Source organism: Aotus nancymaae, unplaced genomic scaffold (assembly GCF_030222135.1).
Source record: "Aotus nancymaae isolate 86718 unplaced genomic scaffold, 86718_ANA_hifiasm-v0.15.2.pri h1tg000089l, whole genome shotgun sequence".
Lineage (NCBI taxonomy): Eukaryota > Metazoa > Chordata > Mammalia > Primates > Aotidae > Aotus > Aotus nancymaae.
In genome coordinates, this window is record NW_026988504.1 from 24,730,465 (window position 1) to 24,758,314 (window position 27,850).

Here is a 27,850-nt window from a genome sequence, read left to right on the forward strand (position 1 = left end):
AGGCCCCCTTGCACTGAGGCTGCTGGGCCAGGAGGGAGCTGGGGCTGGGAATTGGGATCTACCCAGAGGAATTTCCGGGGAGGTGGGCTGGGGTAGTTCATCTTAGGGGCAAGAGCGAGGGGTGAGCGTGCATCCCCCAGAGACCATCTTTATCCCATAAATCCTCCCTTCTCCCATCCTGAGACTTTCCTCCCTCTGGACAGGAAGACAGGTGGTGGAGAAAGCCCTTTGGAATGAATGTTTGGGGGTGGGAAGGGAGGAGGATTTAGGTTTGGAACTCTAAAAGGCACGTTTTCTCTGCAGCAAAAAGCTTGAGGATGGGGCCCAGGGAGGGGATGGGTTTCTGCGGTGGAGACTGTCCATTCCTTTCTTTTCTGTGTAGTCTAAACTGGCCTTGCAGAAGCAACTCACCAAGACGCTGGCAGCCCGCTTCCTGCCCAGCCCTCTCCCCACTGCAGCCACTGCCATCTGCGCCCTGCCAGGGCCCCTGGCCCTCCGCCCTGCCCCTACAGCAGCCACTGCCCTCTTCCCGGCTCCTATCCTGGGCCCAGCTCTGTTTCGCACCCCAGCAGGAGCCGTCCGCCCTGCCACAGGACCTATTGTGCTTGCCCCTTATTAGCCCTCATGGGGAGGCCAGGGCTGATTTCCCAGTAGCCACTCCTTGTCGCCTCCTGTCCCAAGACACCTTGGTTTCCTACATGCCACAGGGACTGTGAACAGCTTCAACGGTCCTGCCTACTCCAGGAAGAGCTGGACTAGTTTTAAGGACAGCTGCCCTTCCAAGGACTGTCCCCACCCTCCTTTCCCAGGCCTTCTAGGCTTCCCTGCATATCCCACCCTGACAGATCCCAAAGATCTATGCAAATCTCAGCCCCAGCCACGCGGTGCTCTCTTTTTCCTCCACCCAAGACCTACACCAAGACCCACATGGCCAGACTCCAGGAATCTTAGCTTCTACAAGCCGTCCTCTCCTAGCCGAGGGACAAGTCTCTGACCTCTATTCCTAGGCTCTGGGGCTTCACTGGAGATAGGGATGGGGTCTCCAGCTGGAGCAGACTCAAGGCTATCAGGAAAAGTGACTGTGGGGGTATGGCAGAAGACCATGGAGGAGAAAGGGGGACCCAGAAGTCCCTCGATCAGCAGTGCTAAGGTGGGGCAGAGCCAAGGAGGTAGTGGGGTTGATTCTGAAGGCTTTGGGGGCTTCATATGCTCCGAAGGGATGGGACTAGGAGAGGAGGTGTTGTTCTGGTTGGGCCCAGGTGTCTTGTTTGTTTCAATCTTAGTCTTCCGGGCATTGATGGGCCCAGTCTTTTTTTGTTTTTTTAGTTTCATTCTGTCACCCAGGCTGGAGTACAGTGGTGCAATCTGGCTCACTGCAGCCTCTGCCTCCTGAGTTCAAGTGATACTCATGGATAGGCCCAGTCTTAATACTTAGGGAATAATTCATCCCTCGGAGGCTCTCCCTTCGTAGCCTTTCTCTGACTTCATGAACCCCAGCTCTTGGAGGGCAGGGGTGGGTCTCCCTCAGACTGTGGACTCAGCTAACACCGAATCCCTCCAGGGCTCCCATAGGAAGAGCTTTCCCCTATAGCATCCCACTCCAAACTGGTCCCAGCACTAAATTCAGCTTTCCCTTCTCCCATCCAGCCCCTGCCCCTGTGAAGCTGAGTGTTGGGAAACAGTCTGACATGCACTTGCAAGACGCATTTTCATGCTGTCAATGTCAATGTCACAAACTCCCTTTCACCCTAGTACTGCCCCCTCCCCACCCCACATCATGGGACCTTGCCAGTATCCCCCTGTATCTTTTTTTTTTTTTAAAAGACATTTCCGATGGGAGAACCAGAAAAAGGGGGGGAGGGAAACTTTTTGATAACAATTGTGGTTTTATTGTGTCCAATGAATGCATCAATAAATGAACTTGAAGCCCAAACCTGTGCATGTCCTAATTCCACTCACCCAGCCCTGGGCACCTGCCCGTCACCTCTGGCTTTGAGAAGGGCGTGTATGGGTGGTTGCCTGGCTGCAGTGTCTCACCTAGGCTAGGCGTGCACCTTAGACGCACAAAGCAGGCACAGGAAGTGTGGGTAATAAGCTCACTTTGTAGCCCGCTGGGTGTGTGCCCACCCTCCTGAGCCCCGAAAGAGGACCTGTTGGCTCCTGAGAGGCTACTACGGTTTGCCTTGTTCTATGCAGGCATCTGAGGTAAGAAGGAGGGGCCAGAGGAGCACCTTGTCCAGCCTTCACCATGGCAGCAGGCATATAAATATAAATACAGGTAAGTTATAAATAGAAGTCCAGCTCTGAGCTGAAAACCACAGGCAGGATGAACAGCAGCCTCCAAGGGTGAGGCTGGCGGGCTGGGCACGGAGCAGCTGCTCTGGCGATTGACAGCAGGTAGTGCACTCTTGCCCCCTGGTGGCTGGAGGGAGCGGCAGATCCCAGCCTCCAGGGCTGGTCGGCATAGCACCTTCAAGAGGGAGAAGCCATTGGCTTTACAAAATCAGAGAACTGGAAAGGATCTAGGAGATCATCTAAGCAACTCTGGTCATCTTACAGATGAGAAAACTGACGCCCAGAGAAGAGGAAGGTTTTTGCTGGGTCAGAGTTGGCTGGCCACTCATAGCCCAGTGATCATTCTATTCCACCTCAACTAATGAGGCCCATCTGCTCCCTGAGCAGGAAGAGGAAGTGAAACCATTGGTGGGGGTGGAGAATTTTTTTTTTTGAGATGGCGTCTTGCTCTGTTGCCCAGGCTGGATGGAGTGCAGTGGCATGATCTCAGCTCACTGCAGCCTCTGCCTTCTGAGTTCAAGCGATCCTCCTGCCTCAGCCTCCTGAGTAGCTGGGATTACAGGCATGTGCCACCATGCCCAGCTAACTTTTGTATTTTTGGCAAAGATGGGGTTTCACAATGTTGGCCAGGCTGGTCTTGAATTCCTGACCTCAAGTGATCCACCCGCCTCGGCCTCCCAAAGTGCTGGAATTACAGGGGTGAGCCACTGAGCCCAGCAGGGGTCGAGGATTTAAAACAGAAAACTACACTCCCAGGAGTCTAGCTTCTTCCAGCCAAGAAAAGGACAGGAGAAATGTCAGGGTGAGGAATGAGGAGACACCCCTAATGCCAGTGTAGGAGCACATGTGTGCATAACTAAATGCATACATGCAATACCTGGACACCCTTTCTCTGGAGTCCAGGCTGGTGCCGTAAGTGTTTGTGTGTTGCTGACAGGAAGCCCAGGGGGTGGGACCCCTATAACAGGAACCAGACCCAAGAAGGGGCACTGCTGCGTGGTGACTCTGCTTCCTGTCTGGGGCAACTGGAAGGGACGGTGATCCACAACTGCTCCAGGTGACAGTGGAGCAGATCTGATAAAAGCCGGGGTGGGGAGTAGGCTAGGAGGGCTGAGGGAAGGGATGTCAATCAAGAGTATTTGTACTTCACAGAGGTGAGGGGGAGCAAAGTGGCTGGGGCCTGGCCTAGTGGGGAGCTCCCTGGCTGACTGGGAAGGTCAGCTTGCCCTCCACTTTGCTCTCAACCCATCTACCAGAGCCCCAGATGCTGAAATGGGGCTGGGAGTGTGAAGGAGGAATGGCAGCTCTTCACCCATCCAAGGAGCCGCTGCCCTTGTTCTTACGGCTGAGGGGGAAGGCAGACTTGCTCTGGGGTTGGGTCATCTTGCTGGCCAGGTAGACGAAAGGCTCCAGGAGGGAGCGCCGGTCTGCCACTGACACCTCCCACAGCTTCACCTTCTCTGACTTGGCCCAATGCTGAGCCACGTCTGGGTCTACACGCCGCTGCTCCTGTAGGTCACACTTGTTGCCAAGGACCACGATGGTGACCTGGGGAAGAGGGACAGAGCATAGGCCCGTGAATGTACCATGGACCCAGGAATGGACATGGGGGCTGGCAACCACCTAGAAGTTCTGTGAGAGGATTCTCAACAGCTGATGTCTTATCTCTATGCTTGAAACCACTCACTGAGCGGAAGGAGATGGTTGCTTTTCCTTCTCTTTCCTCTGTTCAAATTCTGGCCTCCATCTAGCCCTCCTTTTAGGAGTTCTATCACCAGCTCTGTATTGGCCATACATGCTCATTACTAGCAGTCAGTTTCTGGCTCAAAAATTGGCGAGGAGGGCCAGGCGCAGTGGCTCACGCCTATAATCCCAGCACTTTGGGAGGCCGAGGCGGGTGGATCACAAGGTCAAGAGATCGAGACCATACTAGTCAACATGGTGAAACCCCGTCTCTACTAAAAATACAAAAAAATTACCTGGGGGTGGTGGCACACGCCTGTAGTCCCAGCTACTTGGGAGGCTGAGGCAGGAGAATTGCCTGAACCCAGGAGGCGGAGGCTGCGGTGAGCCGAGATCGTGCCATTGCACTCCAGCCTGGGTAACAAGAGCGAAACTCCGTCTCAAAAAAAAAAAAAAAATTGGCGAGGAAACACTCCCAGAATCCTGCAGCTTAGAGGGGGATTTTGGAGAACAGAAGGGCCTTTGTGGTCAGGTGGGGTGGCTCACACCTATAATCCCAACACTTTGGGAAGCTGAGGCAAATGGACTGCTTGAGTCCAGGAGTTTGAGAACAGCCTGGGCAACATGACGAAACCCCGTCTCTAATAAAAATACAAAAATTAGCTAGGTGTGGTGGTGTGCACCTGTAGTCCTAGCTACTTCAGGGGGCTGAGGCAGGAGGACCACCTAAGCCTTGGGAGGTTGAGGTTGCAGTGAGCTGTGATCATGCCACTGCACTCCAACCTGGGTGGCAGAGTGAGACCCTGTCTCAAAAAAAAAGTGCCTTCATAGCTAAAAGCATGGAACCATCAGGAAGAACAACTAATGGGGGCTTCATACATGAGGTCAGAGACTCCTTAAGCCACAGAGGCCTCTTTGGTTGAGCAGATTCAACATGTAGCCACCCCTGAGGGTGAAGGTACCCTCAGTGGCCTCCACCCCACCTCTAGCTCCTAACTCACCTTCTGGCAAATGAGTGAAGAATGGAGCCATGCCAGGCTTCCCAAACCAGCCCACCGCCCACACTGTCTCGCCACTGAGGCTCCCACCAGGAGCTTATGCCACACACCTCCTTCTTGTCCTTGGATTTGTCAATCTCCTTCTTGAGCAGCTCTACGCGCTGAAAGGACTCTCTGCTATCTGTGCTGTACACCAGGACGTAGCCATCAGTGCAGGAGAAGCAGTGTCGGGGCAGTTCAGCCCCGTCTCGGAGCCCCCGGGTGTCGTAGAAACGCACCTGCTCTCGCACCCCTCGGTCTGTCTCAATGGAACCTACGTAGATGTCCTCCTGCGTCTCAATCATCTCCGAACCTGGTATAAAATGAGAAAACTGTCTGAAGTGGAGAGGGAGGTGGGAAATGTGAGTGATGAGAACATCTTAAGACTGACCAGACAGGGAGAGAAAGGAGCGTGGGGGTGCTGAGGAGGCCAGAGAATGGACAGCCTGGGGAACGGACATTAATTTCATGCTAATTTCATACTAAGCACAAGTGTGGCATGAGAGCTTCTCCTTCCTATCTCAGACATTGGGTTTTTTTCCCTCCAGATATGCTCAGTGTTGTAGACTTACTTTTGGGGGTTACAATATAAGTTTTACTCTTCCAGGTGCAAAAACCACCAGGAGCAGCTTTTTGCCTGTGTGTGTTGTGATCGAGTGCTATTCCTTATTCTTCAACTTCTTCCACTGTCCCTCCCCCTCCAACAACACTCACCCACTACATGGTTCCCATACAGCAGCTGCTCTAGGATTGAAGTTTTGCCCACAGACGCCTGGCCACACACGACCACCTTGCAGCTCTTCCCCATGCTTAGCTTTCAACCTTGAGGAACAGAAGCACAATGGTGAGGTAAGGAAAGACAGCATCAACACAGAGGGCAGTTACTAGCTGATGTTTTCTGGTAGACAAAAACAAAAAACAAACAGAAGGCAGAACTTCCATAACTGAGAGCCCAAATTCTAAACTGAATGGTAGTTTCAGGGTTTCAGCACCATCCCAATGCTAGTCAGAAGAAACCAACGTCTCTATGTCCACTACTGGATGGCAAGCTGTTATTCTGTCTTTGTTATCCCCCGTACACAGGCAGTATCTGGCACAGGGCAGGTGCTTGGAAACGCTGCCATAAAGGGAGAGGAGAGTCACTGGCCACTGGCCAGGTTCCCTTCTGTGCACAAGTTGTAAAGAGGACCAATTAGTGAAGGGAGCTCAGCCCACCTTCCTCTCCATTTTTTTTTTTTTTTTTTTTTTTTTAAAGACAGGGTTTCACCATGTTGGTCAGGCTGGTCATGAACTCCCAACCTCAGGTGATCTGCCCGCCTTGGCCTCCAAAGTGCTTGGATTACAGGCGTGACCCACCATGCCTGGCCCCAGCTTCCTCTCTTTAACCATGACCCCATGGAGAAATAAGCAGAAATAGTATTTTGTGTGGCTGTCTGAAGCCATCTGCTCCCCGGAGGGGGTGGAGAGTGAGCAAATAAAAAAGATAATCTAGGGCCAGGCACACTGGCTTGTACCTGTAATCTCAGCACTTTGGGAGGCCAAGGCGGGTGGATCACAAGTTCGAGACCAGCCTGGCCAACATAGTGAAATCTCATCTCTACTAAAAATACAAAAAATTAGCAAGGCGTGGTGGCAAGCGCCTGTAGTCCCAGCTACTTGGGAGGCTGAGGCAGGAGAACTGATTGAACCCAGGAGGCAGAGGTTGCAGTGAGCCGAGATTGCACCACTGCATTCCAGCCTGGGTGACAGAGTGAGACTCCATCTCAAAAGAAAAAAAAAGATAATCTGCTTTCCTGTACGACTCATCTGGACAACAATCAATTCCCTCTAAACCCTAGTCAAGTCTAAGACTAAGATGAACATCAGACAAGACAGAAAAGAGTGAAAAAAAACTAAGGAAAAAAAGGCTTCAGAAAGGAGATACTTTTTGCTGCTCTTGGACGGATAGACCCAGAAGAGAAAGCTCACACACAGAAACCCTAAGAGGTCCCAGACAGATACCTCCCCGAAGGCAAACTTCCAAACACAAGCCCCCGCAACAACTCCAAAGATCCCCCCAGAGAGCAGAGATAGATCACTCCCAAAGACGGTCCCAAACAGAAACCTCTCCAGGGGAAGCTCCTGACACAGACTCCCCTCTCCATATAGTGAGCCCCACAATAAAAGACACCACAAGAGTGGGCCAGAGGGACCGTCACCACAGATTTTCCCACGGGGGAGCCCCCGGAGGGAATGAGAGGCAGAGACCAGCCAGCAAAAGCGGCCCGGAGGCGGAGGCCAATCCCAGCGCCCGACGAGCCTCGCCTCCCAGGTCCCTACCTCCTGGGGCCCCCGCAGCACCAGCCGGACCCTCGGAGCGCGCGGGGACCAGACGAGGGACAGCCCCGCCGCAAAGGCTCCAGTCTTCCTCCCGGGCGGTGTAGGCTCCGCCCCCGCCGCCTGCCCGCCCCGCCAGCTTCCGTCAGGCAAGACGAATTCCGGCAGCGAAGAGCCGGCGCGGACCGCGCAGCTCCCCCAGAGACCGGCGGGGGAATGACGGCCAGGACCTGGTCTGGGTGTGCGCGGGAGCCCAAGGTTCTAGGCTCACTGGACGTGGGCCGATGTTCTGGTGTCTCTGAGACCCGAATATTCTCTCTCTAAAGGCGATCAGAGTACGGTTACTCTTTGTTTACTCAACCACTTATTCGTCAAATGTTTTCTGAGCATCTTCTCTGTCTGTGCCAGGTACAGGGCCATATACTGAGAGAAGGTGGACAAGTTAGACGTGGTGGCTGCCCATCAGAACTCACGGTCTAGAGAAGCTAGATGTCTATCCAACAATTACTGAGATGCTATGGGGCACAGCAAAGGGGCATTTAACTTTGGGTCAGCGGACATTGAAGGGCTTGGGGGAAAGGGTATTCTAGGGTGGAGGAAACATGGCTACAGTCATGGAATTTTCCGGAACTATGATGACTTGGGTTCATTATTGGTGATAGGAAGGACCTAAATAAATATAGGTACTCAAGTCATTTAAAAAAATAAGCAGATAATCAAAGGCCTTGTGTGGCAGGCCAAAGAGATCAAATTGATGGTCATGGAAAGCCACTGCCAATGAAGTGACATCATCACTCCCTGAGGAAGATCACTCTGGCAGAAGAGGGAAGACTGGACAGAGATGAAACTAAGGACTGATTAGGAGACTACTGCTGTATTCCAAGTTTTTTGTTTTTTTGTTTTGTTTTGCTTTTGCTGTTGTTTTGTTGTTGTCACTTTTTTTTTTTTTTTTGAGACAAGGTCTTGCTCTTTTCTCCATGCTGGAGTACATTGGTGTGATATAGCTTACTGCAGCCTCAAACTCCTGGGCTCAAGTGATCCTCCTGCCTCAGCCTCCAAAGTAGCTGGGACTACACATGCCACCACACCCAGCCTATTCCAAGATTTAAAAAAATGATGATAGCCTGAATCAGGATGGAAATGTGGAGACAGATTTGGGAAATATTTGGTAGGAGAATCAACAGAACTTGGCAACACATTGGAAGCCAAGAGTCAGACAGAGGTAGGAGTTCATGATATCTTCCATCCTTCTCATATGGTGGCCAAGTGAGTGGGTTTAATCCATTTAACAAGATACGAAATTCAGGAAAGATAATAATTACATACAGCATTTGTTTTTTCTGTTGTTGAGGTGTGGGTAGAGAATGAAAAGTTCAACTTAAATATGGTAAGCCTTGGGGATTTGTGAAACATACAAGAGATATCCAGTAGACAGTTGGATATATAGCTATGGAACCTGAAGAAAGGTTTAGGTTGGAGATATGAAGGGTTGAGATCATCAACAGATGGAATTAAAGCTGTGGGAATAAATGAGTTGCCTTAGATAGAACATAAAGTGGGAAGATGGCGAGATAGGTTGGCTAGCATTAGACTGAACTTTGAGCCACTGGCAGGCAGGGCAGGTGGTCTGTGAGTCTTGTGCCCTCCCAACCTAGCAGAGTAGGCATTTTGGAAAGGGATATTGAGTGACTGGCTAAACGAATGACCCCTCCTTTCCAACCTAGTGAGCTTGTCCCATCCCTCCCTACTCAGTGGTCGCTGTGGTCTGGATTGAGAACTCATAGGGTACAAGGACACAGCTCCCTCCCCACTGGGATAGGCAGGGTAGGCGCATTGGCACATGCTGTTTTCCTGGAGGAAAACAGGTAAACCCTTTTAAAATTCCTTTGCCCTCTTTTTATTTTAGTTACTCTTAGCTTTATGTTGTAAAACTACTCCTCATACTCCTCCAATTTGACCCCAGAAAGCTCCAATTTAATTCAGCTCCACAAATAGAGGTTTGGGTGAGGGAATAACAACAAAGACAATTAAACTGTGCTCTTGTCCCCTATGAGTTCTCAATCCAGACCGCATTCGGCAAGACGAGCGTGATGAAAGTTTATATGAGAGGTGGGAGTACTGGGGACACAAGAAGCGGGGACCTCACCCCGCGAGCTTCCTTATAAACTCCAGGGCAGGGTCTGGGGCGCCATGTGTCAGCTTTCCTAGGCTTAATGCTGAGATGGCACTCCCAGGTGGCTGACATGAAAGCAGCCTCGTAAAAGGGTCAGCATCATTAGGGTGATGAACCAGCTGGTGTTTGGCGATCCGGAGTGGATGAAAGGCGCAGGGTGAAGACGCCCTGCGTTCCCCTGGCTTGGTTGGGCAGGGCTTCCAGAGAACGATGAAAGCTCGGGGAACTGGACTCAAAGTGTCTCTTGCCTTTCCCGGGAAGAAGCCGTGGACAACACTCCAAGGTCGGAAAGGTAGCAGTGGGGACTCTTTCCTTCCAGAGTCCTGGGTCACCTGGTCCCCACCCAACTCAGACTTCCTGGAGCCTTTCAGGGGACTCTCTAGGATTGGAAGTTGCTATGGCAACGAGGCTCTTGGAATACTGAAAACAGCCAAGCCCTAGAGAGGCTACCACCTGTACACCCCTCTTCCCACCCACGGGTAAAGTGGCGCCGCCTACGCAAAGGAAAAGTCCCTGGGCTCCCGCCCCGGTCCGGAGACCACCGTGGACATCCGGGGGCGGGAGGCCACTCTGGCCCCAAACGGAGCCTCTCGCTGGTAGACTAGCACGAGGTAGCCCTTCTGGGCGCAGCGCCGCTGAGCTGCTCTATGCTCCGACCGGAAGTGCTCTTCACCGCCTGCCTCCCACCCAGCTCTCTGGTCCCGGCGGTAAGATGGCGGCTGCCGCGGAGTGCGATGTGGTAATGGCGGCGACTGAGCCAGAGCTGTTGGACGACGAAGAGGCGAAGAGGTAACCGGGTAGCAGGGTAGTAGAGGGGGCGAACTGCAGCTCCGTGGCTCAGGAAAACCCAGTTCCTGCCGTGATGCAGCCCCCAGCTGTTGAGGCGATGCCCCGCCCTCCGCAAACACCCCCCACAACCTGAGATCAAGGCCGGATGGACCCCCTGAAGGGGCGCTCTTGGGGGTCGGCCTTCCTCTCCTGCTTCCGCCTGGCGAAGGACCTGAGACATGGCCTAGTTCTCCAGCTGAGAGGACGATCGTCCTTATAGGAGAGGCCGGGTCTCCGAGGGCAATTTAAGAGGTCTGATGCGAGGTGGGGGAGGCGGCGCGGCGTCGATGACGACTTCCTTACATCGCCCCCGACCCCCGCCTTTCTCTTGTTAACTTCTGTGCATTGTTGCCTGTCTGCACTTTCCGTCTCCAAAACCTTTGCTTTCCTCACCCCGTTTTCCCTAGTAATTGTACCCCAGCGATCACTAGTCTACGGTTCGAGGTGAGTGTGTCTCCATAATTGACCTGATTGCCCCCTGGTTATCCCAGAAGTCAAAGATGATGAAGAAAAAAGGAAGAGCGAGGGGGTTATCTGGTGTTCTACACGTGAGACTCCTCTTCCCCTATCCTTCCTTATCCTTCCCAGCACTGTTCTTTCTTAAGCAGCAAGCTAGAGGGCAGCTGCTTGGGCGCTGTTGGCACTCTGAAGCAGCCGCAGTGGCTCGAGATTGCCAGTCGGACTAGCCAAGGGAGCTGCTGAGTGAGTGGTTTTCGAGAACACTCTAGATTCTGGCAACAGTTAAGCCAGATTATTGGAAGTGGGGTTGGAACAGAGTTGTGGGTAGTCATACTTGTTCTAATCCTAAAACAGAATTGACAAAAAGGTTCTAGAAGTTTGGAGCCCTTTTCTCATCAGCTGCAGGTTAATCTGCTGCTTTTGTTCAAGATGACTACAGTGCCCTCAGTCTCCTTCCCACATACTTTATATCTTTCATACCAAGCCCGTTATGTCTTCAGGCTGCGTAATTTGAGGTGGTGGTGTAGAATTAGTTCATGAGATCTGAAATCAGTATTCTGAAGTTTTTACTATCTGATTAAGTTAAAAATATAAGAGATACTCAGGTGCAGTGAATCAAGCTTGAGGAATAGTTAACAAGCTGTTATCACAGCCAATGGCTCCCATCTTTGGGGAGCTGAGAGGTCTGACAAAGTGTAATAGGCCCCTGAGATATCAGAGAAGCCAGGAAACCAGAGTCTAGTCTCTGTTCTTAATTTTGAGTTTTCATGTTGTTCCTACTTCTTTCTAGATATTTCAAGTTGAAGCATCATCAATCCTTATACATCATTAAAGAGTTGCAAAATGGGAGACAAAACTCTGCCCAGCGAAGACAGAGCCTAAATTAATTGTAGAGATTTACTTGTATTTGGAAAGAGTTCAGTGGTTCTTTATATTATAAATGGGGACTTGGCCATAGATAACTTTAAAAACTCATTGTGCTCACTGTAAATCTCTGATGCAGAGTGTCCCTATTTTGGACTTGATTTCAAAGCCTCCTATCTAAAGCAAATAAATTTCTTCAATCACAGCCTGAGAGGATATTCTATCATAAAATTGGAGTAAATGAACCTGAAGACATATTATATAAAATAGGTTATGCTATAATGTGACCACATCACACAAAACATAGTATTTGGTAGCAGTACAATAAAATAAGTAAGGTAAACTACCTTATTACTTAAGGTAGTTTAATAACTACCTTATTTCATGGAATTTAAGATGTCATTAGGCCAGGCACGGTAGTTCACACCTGTAATTCCAGCACTTTGGGAGGCCGAGGCGGTGGGTCACCTGAGGTCAAGAGTTTGAGACTAGCGTGGCCAACATGGCAAAACCCTGTCTCTACTAAGAATACAAAAATTAGCTGGGTGTAGTGGTGTGCTCCTTTAATTCCAGTTACACCAGAGGCTGAGGCAAGAAAATTGCTTAAACTCTGGAGGTAGAGGATACAGTGAACCAAGATCACGCCATTGCACTCCCACGTGGGTAACAGAATGAGATTCCATCTCACATCATTTATTGCAGAATGCAAATTATTTTATCTGTCACTAAGAAAATATAACTGTAAATTAAACTATGACCACATGCATTGTTCCTGTAGTTCAAATAGTGAGAGAAAAAAAATTTTTTTAATTGAGAAAAGCCTGGGCCTGGTGGCTCACACCTGTAATCCCAGCACTTTGGGAGGCTGAGGCGAGTAGATCACCTGAGGTCAGGCGTTTGAGACCAGCCTGACTAATATGGTGAAACTCCATCTCTACTAAAGATACAAAAATTAGCTGGGTGTGGTGGTGCACGCCTGAGTGGAGATCATTGCACTCCATCCTGGGCAACAAGAGCAAAACTCCATCCTCCATCTCAAAGAAAAATTTAAAAAAAGAAAAAAAAAAATGCATTCTTATCAGACTTTTATATTTCTCATATATAGCACTCTTTTTGACATAAACATTTATTATATGTCACTTCTGTGCACAAATCAAAAGGAAAATAAATGAAATAAAATCAGTTTAACTTTTTTCCATATCAGACATCCTTAGAAGAATAAACATTAGGGGCTGGGCACAGTGGCTCACGCCTGTAATCCCAGCACTTTGGGAGGCCAGGGCAGGTGGATCACTTGAGATCAGGAGTTCTAGACCAGTCTTACCAACATGGTGAAACCCCGTCTCTACTATAAATGTAAAAATTAGCCGGACATAGTGGTGCACGCCTGTAATCCCAGCTACTCAGGAGGCTGAGGCAGGAGAATCGCCTGAACCCAGGAGGTGGAGGTTGCAGTGAGCCAAGATTGTGCCATTGCACTCCATCCTGAGCAACAAGAGCAAAATTCTGTCTTGAGAAAAAGAATAAAAGTAAACATTAGGCTCTGTTAGTATGAAAAAGCCTTGTTTATATGTGATTTTCCAGTGCTGAAAATAGAGTAGAGATTTAGAAGCTTTGGAGGGAGGTGGTTTTATGTTTTTCATGTTTCCTGGATTCCTTATAGCAGAGGGCAGTGATAGGAACATCCCTTACAAATGCCCTTTTACTATCTGGCTTGGTTAGAGTTCTTTGGCCAAGTTCCTGCCTGTCTCGTTACAGTCCTACTACCAGTTCATTTAGGGATACAAGAGGTAATGGGTCTCTTGGGTTGTTTTTGTGAGGTTCAGCAAGAAGTCCTTCCTTCCTTATATCTTGGCTTAAAATATGTCCTGCTGCTGCTAAATTGTCACAGTCCCACTGGGGGCAAAATGAGAGGAGCTTTTAAGACGTTGGACTTCACAATTGCAGCATTTTAAATGGCTACATGTTTTAGTTCCTTAGCTTTAGTGTCTCTAGAGAGAAAAGAAATGGATTTCAATTTTTTGTGTATAACACTGACAAAGTTCTGTTTCCCTTATAACAGCCAAGAAGCTAAAATAAGGCTAGGCATAGTGGCTCATGCCTATAATCCTAACACTTTGTGAGGCCAAGGTGAGAGGATTGCTTGAGCCCAGAAGTTTGAGACTAGCCTGGGCAACATAGTGAGACTAAGTCTCTACAAAAACATTTAAGGCTGGGTGGGGTGGCTCACTCCTGTAATTCCAGCACTTTGGGAGGCTGAGGCCAGTGGATTGCTTGAGGTCAGGAGTTCAAGACCAACCTGGGCAGCATGGTGAAACCCCATCTTTGTTTAAAAAAATACAAAAATTAGCTGAGTGTGGTGGTGTATACCTGTATGCCCTGCTGCTTGGGAGGCTGAGTTAGGAAGGTCGAGGCTACAGTGAGCTGTGATCATACTACTGCACTCCATCCTAGGTGATAGAGTGAAACCCTGTCTCAAAAAAACAAAAAAGATTGGGGCTAAAATAAAAGACATGTAGTTGGTACTCCAAAATAGATCAGGATTCTATTCATGAAGAGTAATTCTCTTTGCTTACCAGAACAGGCAAAGCTATTTATGAGCCAGAGGGTTAAACTTCAGATGTTTCACATTTCGACTAACTTAAGGCTTTATGTTTTCCTGGGAAGTTGCTGGACTGCTTTACCTAATATGGGAATACCTGGGTTTTTTTTTTTTTTTAATTGTACTTTAGGTTCTGTGGTACATGTGCAGCTCACACAGGATTGTTGCAGCGGTACATAGGGAATACCTGTCTTGAGTAAAGGATCTCTTATCATATGTCCTGGGCTGGGAAACGGCTTGGTCTCTATAGGGAGACTTGAGGGATTTCAAATGGTTGAGTTTTTTTGTTTTTTGAGATGGAGTCTGGCTCTGTTGCCCAGGCTGGAGTGCAGTGGTGTGATAACGGTTCATTGCAACCTCCATCTCCCAGGTTCAGGCAGTTCTCCTGCCTCAGCCTCCTGAGTAGCTGGGACTACAGTTGCATGCCACCGTGCCCAGCTAATTTTTTGTGTTTTTAGTAGAGACGGGGTTTCATTGTGTTATCCAGGATGGTCTTGATCTCCTGACTTTGTGATCCACTTGCCTCAGCCTCTCAAAGTGCTAGGATTACAGGCGTGAGCCTCCGCGCCCAGCCTCAAATTGTTTTTCAAAGAGAAAACACTTCTTTGTCTCAGCATATACCTAGTGTGACCGGACAACAAGATCTAAAAGAATCAAGGGATCCATAGACTTAAGACTCAGGACATCCTTACCTGATTCCTTGAGCTGATAAGCTTAACTTCTCTGTATCTGTTTTCTTGATGGGCACAAATAAGAGCAATTATTATTAGGCCCTTACTACCTAAGTATTGTAAACCCTTTGTAGATTAGGATTTTGCCTTTTATTTCTCTATTCACATTGTTAATGGGAACAACTGAACTCTGAATTCGTATCCCAGGGTCTGCTGTAGTTGCTATTCGTTTCCTGCAGCTTTGCTTGGTGTTTTTGAGTTTGTGGCCTTACTTAACTGAAGAGCTTGTGGGCACTCCTCCCCACTTTCTTTACCCCGTTTTAGATTCTTAGGAACGTCCTTCTAATATTCCTCTTGAAGTTTCAGAGCAAACAGCTAGACATTTTAGTAAGCCTGCAAACTGAGTGGGAATTTATCTTTGAACTTGAACCTAAATCAGTGAGAAACACTTTTTTTCATTTTGCTATGCACTAAATGTAGTCAGAAGTGAAGAAATGGGAGATGGGAGGAGAAATGAGTTATGGTTAAGGAAGGGATAAACCTAGGAATACAGAATTCTGAATACCGGCAAATTAATTGAACTCTGATACTAACAAATGGCAAAGTAGAAAATCATAATTGGAGCAGAGGTAGAGTATAGAGAAGGCTTCTCTGTTATTGCTTTAGTTCAGATTCACATATTAACCAGTGCCAGAGAAACAGGAATTTTGAGAAAATATTGGGCCAAGTGAGTGGCAGTTGCTCTAGCCTCTGGTCCATTCCCAACGACCAGAACTCTGATTGGCTGAAAGCCCAGCCTTATTGTAATTCCAGCCAATCAGGGATTAGTTTAGTCATTGAAGCTAGTATTTTAAAGGTTTTGAAAAGCTGAGTACTGGGCACTTGCTTTTTCCTTCTTTCTCCAGGACTTTAGAAGATTGGAGAACAATGGTCAGCAGCTGCCCAGTTGCCTTGTGGCCTGATGCAAAGTCCCTCTGAGAGCCCGTTTCTCCCTTACTCCACTAGTCTTTGGTCCCCTTTCTCCAGCGCTGAGTGATGTGGAAGTTACTTAGTGGTCGTTCCAGGTATTCTTTTAAATTTTCAGAAGTAAGAACAAAATTCAAAGTGTAGTTATCTCAGTAGGCTATTCATTTTATTGGAGTGACACTGTTTTTTTCTTCTCCAGTCCAGATCAAAATGGTAGTTCGAATGTTTTACCCTCACCATTGGTAAGAATATGAGTGGGTGAGGCTTTTGAGAATGGCAATAGGAGGAATATATGACTATCAGGGTCTTATTCTGAGACCTGAAATTCTGTTGGCCTGCTACTTACAATTTGTGTGGGGAGGCCAAATTGTCAGATAAGCAGTGTTAACCATCTCTTCTGATTTTAATATTACTTTTGGAGAGAGTGTGAGGGGCAAGCAGAACCCTCTCTTGTTTTTGGAGTTTCTGTCCTGAGAGTTCTTCCTTGGATAGTTTGCTCTGAGACAGTTCATCACCTGTCGAACTAAGGAACCAAGACAACTTTGAAAAGTAAAATACCAGTTGACAATCCAGGTTCCTCCTCACTTTAGTTCCCATCTCCACCCCACCTCACCCCACCACAAAAAACTCAGGAAGCAGCCTTTTTCTTAATTGTAGTTCCTCAGTTTTATATTTTTCATGGGTGCTGGTGTCCCTATAGTGGGAGATGTCACAGAATGGGGAACCAAGGGATTGAAAATGGTGGGTTTGGGGATATGTTGTGAAAACAAGCCTCTGGCTAACGCTGAAAAGCTGGTGACTTGTATCTTCAGAATGGTTTCAGAGAAGCATGTTTTCTAACGTAGCTTTATTGTTGGGTCTCCTCTCCCCAGGGATAAGTGAAGGAGAGGTAGATCCCATAGATTGTGACACTTCTCATTTAAGGACCTAAAATAAATTTAAAACTCACAATTGGGAGAAGTATTTTCAAGTTAATATCTTTCTGTCTGCAGTGATAGGATTTGTGTCAGGATTGAATTGGTTGCTTGCTATTTCTTCCCTACTGAACAAGGCATAGCCAGCTGTAGCTTACTGCCTGCTGTCCTTCTCTGCCTGAACAGTAGGGAGTGCTGCTGCTTTTGTAGACAGTCTGTGACTCCTCTTGGTGCATTTTGGGTCCCTTCTGACTACACATGTTGAGGCTTCCCCTTGAATGTCCACCCAGAGAACAATTTAAACTGGTGTGTTAAGGAATTTTCTTCATCTTCTACTTTCCCTCTTTTTTAGGGGGGAGGTTTGGAGGGTTGTTCCAATTGTGCTTTGAAGTGAAAACTGTCTATTCTATATGAGATTGGGTGAAGAAAGCTGGGTAGCAGGTAGCTTTGCTAAAAGGTAGCAGTTGGGTAGTGCTTACCTTCTGTTTTTTCTGGATAAGCACCCAGCGTAAGTACCTTGCAATATTTGTAGAATTATTCCAAGTCATATATCTATGGTCTGGTGTAATGGCTCACATCTTTAATCCCAACACTTTGGAAGGCCGAGATGGACGAATTGCTTAAGGTCAAGAGTTTGAAGACCAGCCTGGCCAACATGGCAAAACCCCATCTCAACTGAAAATACAAAAATTAGCCAGGCATGGTAGCAGGGCCCTGTAATCCCAGCTACTCAAGAGGCTGAGGCAGGAGAATCAATTGAACCTGGGAGGCAGAGGTTGCAGTGAACTGAGATCACACCACTGCCCTCTAGTCTGGGCGACAAGAGTGAGAATCCATCTCAAAAAATATATATCTGTATCTATATATATCTATACCTGAGACTTCCACTTATCTATGTGAAACTTATATTGACATTTCACTCCTATGGGGTGTTTTTGTTTGTTTGTTTGTTTTTTGGAGACAGAGTTTTACTCTGTCACCCAGGCTGGAGTGCAGTGGCTCCATCTCAGCTCTCTGCAACCTCTACCTCCCGGGTTCAAGCAGTTCTCCCGCTTCAGGCACCCGCCATCATACCCAGCTAATTTTTGTCTTTTTGTAGAGATGGGGTTTCATCATGTTGCCCAGGCACCTCAGGTGATCAACCTGCCTTGGCTTCCCAAAGTGCTGTGCTGGGATTACAGGCATGAGCCACCATGCCCGGCCTAGATTTTTTTTAAAGAAGAAATTTTTTTTCTGGCTGGGCACAGTGGCTCATGCCTCTAATCTTAGCACTTTGGGAGGCCGAGGCCAGTAGAGTGCCTGAGTTCAAGAGTTCAAGACCAGCTTGGGCAACATAGTCAAACCCCGTCTCTACTAAAATACAAAAACTTAGCTAGGCATGGTGGCACGAGCCTATAGTCCCAGCTACTAGGGAGGGTGAGGCACAAGAATCGCTTGATCCTGGGAGGTGGAGGTTGCAGTGAGCCAAGATAGCATCACTGCACTCCAGCCTGGGCAGCAGAACAAGACTGTCTCCAAAAAAAAATTTTTTTTCTTGAAAAAGAAACTAAATGACTGACTTTTGGTAAGATATAATAGAAGTTAGGCTCCTGGGCTCCTTTTACTTCATTCTCTTGTGAAGGTCAGGGAGAGTGCAACATGAAACAGGCCCTGTGACATGCCACTGGGGACAAGAGGTCTTGGACCGTGGGAAGGAAGAAAGAATTTCTACTCTGACTGGCTGAGATCCTGTGAATTCTGACGGGTGGAGGGCATTTCTAGACCACAGGCAACTAGTAAATTTGACTGAATAAAATAAATGGAGCACAACAATCATAGAGTAAGGCGACATTTTGCGAGTAGTAAATATAAAGAGGAATGCATAAGGGATATTGACTCATTGGCAGTATAAAGTATTATTTTTAACAGCCTAAAGGAAAAGAAAGGTATCTTTTTCTAAAAAATGTCTCAGTGTCAATGAAATATTCTGCAAAATCAAAGGCCACTAAACACTCCTCTCCTCTGCCAAAAGAAATCATTTTATCTTCAGTTGAAATTTCAGCAAAACTGAATTTTTTCTTCCACTTCAGGAATAACAGAATACATCAGGAAAATGAAAACAAAACTTCATTCAGTCTGCTTTGATTTAAGCTATTATTAATACTTTTGGAAGAGTTTAACTTGGCCAGGTGCAGTGGCTCATGCCTATAATCCCAGCACTTTGGGAGGCCGAGGCGGGTGGATCATGAGGTCAAGAGATCGAGACCATCCTGGTCAACATGGTGAAACCCCGTCTCTACTAAAAATACAAAAATTAGCTGAGCATGTTGGCACGCGCCTGTAGTCCCAGCTACTCGGGAGGCTGAGGCAGGAGAATTGCTTGAACCCAGGAGGTGGAGGTTGCGATGAGCTGAGATTGTGCCATTGCACTCCAGCCTGGGTAACAAGAGCAAAACTCTGACTCAAAGAAAAAAAAAAAAAAGAAAGAGCTTAACTTTATTAAAAATATTATTCTAACCAAATACTTGAAATAAAAGCATGTGGCAGCTGTGTGCAGTGGCTCATGCCTATAATTCCAGCACTTTGGGAGGCTGAGGCTGGAGGATTGCTTGAGCCCAGGAGTTTGAGAACAGCCTGGGCAATGAAGGGAAGTCTCATCTTGACAAAAAAATCAAAAATTTAGCCAGGCATGGATAATGGTTTGTTCCTGTAGTCCCAGCTCTGCAAGAGGCTGAGGCAGAAGAGTTGCTTAAGCCCGGGAGGTCAAGGCTGCAGCAAACAAACAAAACCATGGCCAGGCACAGTGGCTCAAGCCTGTAATCCCAGCACTTTGGGAGGCTGAGGCAGGTGGATCACCTGAGGTCAGGAGTTCGAGACCGGCCTGACCACCATGCTGAAACCCTGTCTCTACTAAAAATACAAAAATTAGCCAGGCATGGTGGCAGGCGCCTGTAATCCCAGCTACTCGGGAGGCTGAGGCAGGAGAATCGCTTGAACCCAGGAGGCAGAGGTTGCAGTGAGCTGAGGTCATGCCATTCGTTAAACTCCAGCCTAGGCGACAGAGCAAGACTCCATCTCAAAAAATCAAAACAAAACCAGGCCAGGTGTGGTGGCTCTCGCCTGTAATCCCAGCACTTTGGGAGACTGAGGTGGGTGGATCACAAAGTCAGGAGATTGAGAACATCCTGGTTAACATGGTGAAACCCTGTCTCTACTAAAAATACAAAAATATAGCTGGGTGTGGTGGCACACATCTGTAATCCCAGCTACTCAGGAGGCTGAGGCAGGAGAATCACTTGAACCCGGGAGACAGAGGTTGCAGTGAGCCGAGATCCTGCCACTGCGCTTCAACCTGGCGACAGAGCAAGACTCCGTCTCGAAAAATAAAAATAAAAAATAGAGTTCACATTTCCTAGGTTACAAATGTTGCAGAATAATGAAACCATGCTAGTCTATTTTTCATGCAGTGAGGTGGGATAAATTTTAAAATGATGAACAATCTCATCCCTGTTTTAATAATCTGCAGATACGTGATATGTCAAGCAATTCCAGAGAGAACCCAGCCATGTTAATGACATTTTTTTTTTTTTTTTTTTTTTTTTTTTTTTTTTTTTGAGACGGAGTTTCGCTCTTGATACCCAGGCTGGAGCGCAATGGCGCGATCTCGGCTCACCGCAATCTCCGCCTCCTGGGTTCAGGCAATTCTCCTGCCTCAGCCTCCTGAGTAGCTGGGATTACAGGCACGCGCCACCGTGCCCAGCTAATTTTTTGTATTAGTAGAGACGGGGTTTCACCATGTTGACCAGGATGGTCTCGATCTCTTGACCTCGTGATCCACCCGCCTCGGCCTCCCAAAGTGCTGGGATTACAGGCTTGAGCCACCGCGCCCGGCCCGTTAATGACATTTTTAAAACTACCACACAATTAATTCTGCATTAGTGGAGGCTGAGTGAAGTTTGTGACTGCTTCTTTAATTGCTAAAAGTTAGACTAGTTGGCCTAATGCAGAGATCTTGCTTAAGTGTTCAACTTGGATGTATTTCAAGAGAAAATGGAAATTTTTATAGGGTACCTAATTTGGGGCATGTCACAACGTCAACTATGATGTTTTAATGTGCTTTTAATTTAGTTGAGTTGTAGATGTGCAAAGTTGGCTAGCGATCATAAGCCCAAGTTGTCTGGTTTAATCACATGATGCTGAGCCCTGCTAAGACCTGTGTGATACCAAATGATTCCCTTGACAGTGTTTGTTGGACTAATTAGTGTCAGCAATGAATGAATGTTGAATTGAGAGAGATAATGTAACTGCATGTCCAAAGGATATACAGATTTTAACCAACATTTGGTGTAGAAGAGCAAGTTTTCAAAGCTGCAGTTTTCTTACTGGTGGTTTTGTTTTTTTGAGACAGTCTTGCTCTTGCTCAGAATGCAGTAGTAGAATCACAGCTCATTGCAGCCTCAACCTCCTGGGCTCTAGCGATCCTCCCACTTTAGCCTCCCAAGTAGCTGGAACTACAGGTATGCACGCCCAGCTAATTTTAAAATTTTTGTAGAAACAGAGTCTCCCTGTGTTTCTCAGGCTGTTCTCAAATTCCTGGGCTCAAGCAGTCCTCCTGTCTCTATCCCCTTAAGTGCTGGGATTATAGGCATGAGACATTGTGCCCAGCAAGGTTGTTTTTGAAAAACAAATACATTTTAAAACAGCAGAGGGGGCTGGGCGTGGTGGCTCACGCCTGTAATTCCAGCGCTTTGGGAGACTGAGGCGGGCAGATCACCTGAGGTCCGGAGTTTGAGACCAGCCTGACCAACTTGGAGAAACCCCATCTCTACTAAAAATACACAATTAGCCAGGTGTCGTGGCACATGCCTGTAATTCCAGCTACTCGGGAGGCTGAGGCAGGATAATCGCTTGAACCAGTGAGCAGAGATCGTGCCATTGCACTCCACCCTGGGCAACAAGAGTGAAACTCAGTCTCAAAAAAAAAAAAAAAAGCAAAGAAGACCAAGAATGGGATAAAGAAGACCAAGAATGGGATATTGTCTCTGAAGGCCAGTAATTCCAGTGCTGATCCTGTTGTGGGAGATCCTCCATGCATCCAGATAGGACAGATTTTTTGGAAAACCTTTCAGTAGCTGTTTTCACACAAATTTGTTACTGGCAATTGAAATGAAAAGACTGGATTGGTAGAGATGGAGTCATTCCCAGCATCTTTTGGTGAATCAGAGCTGTGAAATTCGTTCTGCTTAGAAGTTGGCCCAAGGATTTGGTGGGAGAACTGAATAAATTAGTTTTAATCTAAAAGCTTAACACTAACAGGATGTAGGGGAAAACATAAGCTTCTAGGACTTAGGAGACCTGTGCAGCCATTTTGGGTGCCTCACTAGCTCTTCCTCTGTTGGAGGATAGGTGAAATTATTGTCATAACCACCTCAGAAGGCCATTTGAAAATCTTGGCCAGGTGTGGTGGTTCATGCCTGTAATCATAGCACTTTGGAAGGCCTAGGCGGGTGGATCATTTGAGGTCAGGAGTTTGAGACCAGTCTGGCCAACATGGTGAAACCCCGTCTCTACTAAAAATGTAAAAATTAGCTGGGCATGGTGGCAGACGCCTGTAATCCCAGCCACTCGGGAGGCTAAGGCAAGAAAATCACTTGAACCCAGGAGGTGAAGGCTGCAGCGAACCAAGTTCATGCCACTGCACTCCAGCCTGGCCAAAAGAGTGAGACTCCATCTCAAAAAAAAAAAAAAAAATTGAAAATCTTCATTGGAAATGCTTTGAAAATCTGAAACAACACTAAAAATATATTGTAGTTGTTAATAATACCATCAGGTCAGTTATGGCCAAGTCTATATTTTGCTGTAGTATTATATTTCAGAGTTTAATCTGAATTTGATTTTGTAGCCACAGAAAATAATGTGTAGTTTAGTCTATTTGGAATTCTTTTATTTTTTTTTAATTGGTCTAGATGAAGCCAATTAATCCTAATTCTTCTTTTCTCAGTACTGGTGTGTTTCAGTAGGTACATGTTATAACCTCACTTGTCTATCAGATGAATTGACCCTGGCACTGAGTGAAAGATGCCACCACCAAATTGTCCTCAGTTCCAATGGTAACCAGCTCTTCTCCTTCTTTTCCAGTCCCACGCCTCTGACATCTCATCCTTCAGTCTCTTTGCTGTAAAGGCAACTTGAACAAGCTTCAGCCCTTTCTCAGACTTCCAGGGCAGGACTTGAATGGATTTGACCCTGGAATTGTTCCTGATGCAGCCTTGTTCAGTTCTTGCTGCTGCCATGCTGGATTCCAAAGATCCACTCTTTCCTCGACTGGTCTCGCAGGGTCAGGCCCATTGGTTAAAGCTTGTTGTGTATTTGGTGGGGAGGTTCAAAATGAAGGAGGGACTCCAGTCCACTTTGGGCATTGGACCTGGAGGCAAAAAATAAGCGTTCAGTTTAAAAGCACTAAGTCCCCATTGTTTAGGCAGCTGTTAATCAGCCACGTTTCTATGAAAATAAGTCCTTTTCATGAGGCAATTGTGTGGGAATAGCTAATTCTGGCCTGATGCTGTGCAGTGTGAGGTTAAAAACGTGGTAACTTGTCACAACACAATTCTTCTTGTTCTTTTTGCTGTGGGCTGACTCTACATTACTTGCTTTGTTTGCTCTAGAATGGAATCTACTCACCATTTACTAAAATGAAATGCATTTCTTTGGGGAGGCAAAGTCCATTTCACTAGGTCTTGCATCTTAAAGAGAAAGGAGCCCTGCTTCCTCTATGACTAATTGTTAGGAATGTCATTTTGCTTATTTAAATACCAATTTCAGTTCTGGGATTGAATATTATGTGCAGGGGCTACTATGTGTCTTAGTTTAAAGAAATTTACATATGTTGTCCACATATTTTGTCCATGTCTTACTCCTTATAGTACAGATTAATTTTCAAAATAGTTAGCAGTAAGTGAGGCAAGCATTAGAGAGAAAGCTTGGCATAGTAGAAAGTGCACAAGCTTTGTATTCTGACAAATGTGGGTAATATCCTGACCTCTGGCAAGTTATTTAACCTCTAGGCCTTATTTCCTCCTTTGAATAATGGGAATAATGAAGTTCACTGGACGGTGTTTAGAGGATAACGTATGGAAAATCCCTGGCCTCAGTAATTATGAGTAATCTTCTACCAAAACCATCCTTTGCATTTTTTCTAGAAGTCAGTTCTGAACTCCCCGATCTCCATAAGGGTAGTGTTTCAGGAAGGAGGAGGCTGGGGACACCTTTCAGCAGCCCTGGATGTTGTTTCACTTTCGACTAACAAGCTTTATACTGCTGACACAGTGTCTCCCCACGTACCTAGATCTCTTTGGTTTTCCTCAAAGATTTGTGTATTCTTAGCCACTAGCCAACTGAAGAACAGGCTAGATCTTCTCTGATAAGAGTTTGGGCCTAATGTCTTACTTTGGAATTTGCTACTCCGTTTCTTCACAGCAGTTTGACTAATAGAAATCCAGTATTGGGGAAGCCATTTATTCAAATCCCTTGGCCTGTCTGCTCTTAAAGGATAGGCTCCTCAGAGATTTTGTAAGCACCTTGCTTAATTTAGAGTTACAGGATGGTGTATACCATGTAGCCGGATTTCAGTTGGTCCTTTACATCTTGTGATTGGTGGATCTTTCTTGGAGATTTTTAATAGCAGATGGCCTCTTTACAGCATTGTGACAGTTGGTATAGACATTTACTCAAGCAGATTTATATCCATCACATTTCAGATCTGTCAGCATTTAGAGGTCATTCCCATTTTCCTTCTCCTTTCTTCTAGCAGCCTTTTCATATTAGTAGGGCTTGCCAGGACAGTGATGGAAAGAGAGAATCGCCTCAATAAAAGGAGGGCAGCTTTGCCAGTTTGTAGTTTAAAATACGTAAGTAAATCACAAATTTCCCTAATGCAGATATCCATAGACTCAAGCTGTAAATTGCTATACCATCACCACCATATAAGAACTATGACTTTTGTCCCCACTTTAGGCAACCCTGAACTAGGTTCTTTTTTGCATGTGAACAACAGGAAAAGAAAGATGCTTCCTTATAACAAAAATGATCAGATATTTAGTTATGTTGCAGTAATCATTTCAGTAAAGAATTACCTTTATCATTTAAGTTGAAGAGTGGAATGATTTTGAGTATCCCAATAGAGTTTACTAGTTCTTTTAAAACATTGTTGATCATGTCTGATTTTCTTCTAGGTATTTGCTCAGGAATATAATTCCCAATTATATAACATTGTTCCTTTAGGAAAGCGCACTTTGTCTAATGGCACAGTTTCAAAAAATAGATCTTAGAGGTAGGGAAGAAAATTCTATAACCCAGTTGCTGAATATATAAGGTACTGGAGGGAGTGCAAAGGGGGCAGCAAGTACCCACATAGATGTGATGGGCAGAGGGAACACCATTGGACGGGTGCTCCTTATAGTATGGCACTGGCAGCCTGTACCTCATATGTCCCTGACATCCATGGTCTTAGTCTTTGCTGTCACTCAGCTCTGTTCCTATCTTAAACACCAACAGGCTATGCTTTTAACTCTTGCCACCTACCGTTGCTCTGCTTGTCCTTCAGTGACAAATGCATGAGGCACTTTTCAGGAGATGAAATAATTAAAACTCTTGAGGATGTGATCCATTTCACATTGAGAAATCAGTTGCCCTTGAATGGAGTAACCATTTTTTCTCTTAACTTTGCAAAAGAGGCTGCGGTTGTGACATAGTGGAAGGAAACAGAAAAATTCCTTTCCATGAGGGAATGTCTAAATTCATCTGTCCTGCGGGAGGAGGACTACAGGCAGAAATAGCGAGGTGAGGCAGGAATATGAGAGGGATTTTCTTGATTTAGTTTGAATATCTAAGTGACAAAAAGCATCTGAAGAACTTAGATTCTTTCATTAGCACCTCCTTTTGATCCATTGGCCTATTGAACAAATCTATAAATTCCTTTAAGTATCACACTATTTTCAGCTCAATGTGCTGAGGGCTCTAGACCAAAGATGACTCTGTAAGATTACAGAGGTTATTCCCTATGTGCAGTAACATCATTCTCATTCTCTTTCATTTTCAGGGAAGCAGAGACTTTCAAGGAACAAGGAAATGCATACTATGCCAAGAAAGATTACAATGAAGCTTATAATTATTATACAAAAGCCATAGGTGAGAAAGTCCTGATACTCTTGCTAGAAAATACTTACTTGCCAAATATTGTTAAAAGCAGCTGCCATTCGTGGTAGCTCATTCCTGTAATCCCAGCACTTTGAGAGGCTGAGACAGGTGAACCACCTGAGGTCAGGAGTTCGAGACCAGCCTGGCCAACATGGCAAAACCCCGTCTCTACTAAAAATACAAAAATTAGCTGGATGTGGTGGTGCACAGCTGTAATCCTAGCTACTTGGGAGGCTGAGGCAGGAGAATCGTTTGAACCCGGGAAGTGGAGGTAGCAGTGAGCCAAGATTGCGCCATTGCACTCCAGCCTGGGCAACAAAACAAGACTTTGTCTCAAAAAGATAAAAAACGGTGTCTCATGCCTGTAATCCCAAAACTTTGGGAGGCCTAGGCAGGTGGATCATCTGAGGTCAGGATTTTGAGACCAGCCTGGCCAACATGGCAAAACCCTGTCTCTACAAAAATTAGCTAGACGTAGTGGCGGGTACCTGTAACCCAGCTACTTAAGAGGCTGAGTCAGGGAGAATCACTTTAACCCAGGAAGTGGAGGTTGCAGTGAGCTGAGATTGTGCCATTGCACTCCATCCTGGGCAATAAAGCAAGACTGTCTCAAAAAAAAAAAAAAAAAAAAAAAGGCCAGGTGCAGTAGTAGCTCATACCTATAATCCCAGTACTTTTGAGAGGCCAAGGTGGGCAGATCACCCAAAGACAGAAGTTCAAGAGCCTGGCTAACATAGTAAAACCTCATCTCTACCAGAAATACAGAAGTTAGCTGGGCCTAGTGGCTTGTGCCTGTAATTCTGGCTACTAAGGAGGCTAGGGCAGGAGAATCACTTGAACCCAGGAGGCGAAGGTTGCAGTGAGCTGAGATCGTGCCCTTGCACTCCAGCCTGGGCAACAAGAGCAAAAAACTCCATCTCAAAAATTAAATTAAATTAAATTAAAAAATAAAAGTAGCTTCTCTCTGAGAAGTAGCTTTTTGCTTAGTGGATTGATAACTGTTATTGTGTGAACTCCTTCAGGCTTAATGATCTCATAAAAACTTTTTTCTTTTTATTAAACTTTTTAAATTTTTAAAAAATAGAGAGAGGGTCTTACTGTATTGCTGTAGCTGGTCTCAAACTCCTGGGCTCAAGTGATCCTCCTATCTTGACCTCCCAAAGTGCTGGAATTACAGGCCTGAGCCACCACGCCCAGTTGTGATAACTTCTAACTGGGGTGGGTAGTTTTTCTTTTGACAAATTACAGGCAATTCCAGAAATATTGAATGTTATATCAAAACAATACCTACCTAAATGCATTTCAGTCATTGCCAATTCATTTACTACCTTAGAAAATGGCCTTTGTACATAAAAGAAGTCTTAGTTATCTCCATGCTTAATTTGCCAGCATACTTTAATCCCATGTAATCATTCTTCTCACCTAATTTGTTTACCCCAACTCAACATGCACATTTCATTTTAATATCTCATTATACAAAACATAGTTCATTAAGATTAATAAGCTGCCTCACCCCTCAAAAGATAATCACTGCACTTTAAAGCGGTATCTTATTTTGTTTTAAAACTGATTGTATCATTGCTTCTGTCCATTTGCACAGGCAGTCAGAAATTTGGCTGTAGCCTTTTATTTATTTATTTTTGAAACAGTGTCAGTGTCACCAAGGCTGGAGTGTAATGGCACAATCTTGGCCCAGTTTCAAGTGATTCTCATGCCTTAGCCACCTGAGTAGCTGGGATTACAGGTGTGTGCCACCATGCTTGGCTAATTGTTTTGTATTTTGATAGAGAGTTTTGCCATGTTGGCCAGGCTGGTCTCAAACTCCTGGCCTCAAGTGATCTGCCCATCTCAGCCTTGGTCTCCTAAAG

At 46.3% G+C, this 27,850-nt stretch overlaps 3 protein-coding genes across 6 annotated transcripts in view; 2 read left to right on the top strand and 1 right to left on the bottom strand.

The window, feature by feature from the left end:
- Positions 1–2,171, top strand: part of ZNF385C (zinc finger protein 385C) — a 66,099-nt gene extending 63,928 nt beyond the window's left edge. Inside the window, exon 9 of one of the 2 annotated variants that reach the window (XM_012444076.2) lies at positions 383–2,171. In XM_012444076.2, coding sequence (XP_012299499.2) covers positions 383–619 — 237 coding nt within the window. In that variant the 3' untranslated portion in view covers positions 620–2,171. The remainder of the gene's footprint in view (positions 1–382) is intronic. The other variant, XM_012444075.2, reaches the window with a different exon arrangement.
- NKIRAS2 (NFKB inhibitor interacting Ras like 2) lies at positions 1,850–7,446 on the bottom strand. The gene is made up of 4 exons (XM_012444077.2): positions 7,335–7,446; positions 5,730–5,837; positions 5,087–5,328; positions 1,850–3,843 (listed from the first exon to the last, which is right to left on the bottom strand). The coding sequence occupies exons 2-4, from the start codon at positions 5,821–5,823 to the stop codon at positions 3,604–3,606; spliced, it is 576 nt and encodes a 191-aa protein (XP_012299500.1). The 5' UTR covers positions 5,824–5,837; positions 7,335–7,446; the 3' UTR covers positions 1,850–3,603.
- Positions 7,447–10,187: 2,741 nt separating this feature from the next.
- Positions 10,188–27,850, top strand: part of DNAJC7 (DnaJ heat shock protein family (Hsp40) member C7) — a 38,462-nt gene continuing 20,799 nt past the window's right edge. The window contains exons 1-3 of one of the 3 annotated variants that reach the window (XM_012444074.3): positions 10,236–10,293; positions 15,834–15,992; positions 25,885–25,973. In XM_012444074.3, coding sequence (XP_012299497.1) covers positions 15,964–15,992; positions 25,885–25,973 — 118 coding nt within the window. In that variant the 5' untranslated portion in view covers positions 10,236–10,293; positions 15,834–15,963. Of the gene's footprint in view, positions 10,294–15,833; positions 15,993–25,606; positions 25,626–25,884; positions 25,974–27,850 lie in introns of those variants that run through there. The other 2 variants (XM_012444073.3, XM_064369358.1) reach the window with 2 other exon arrangements.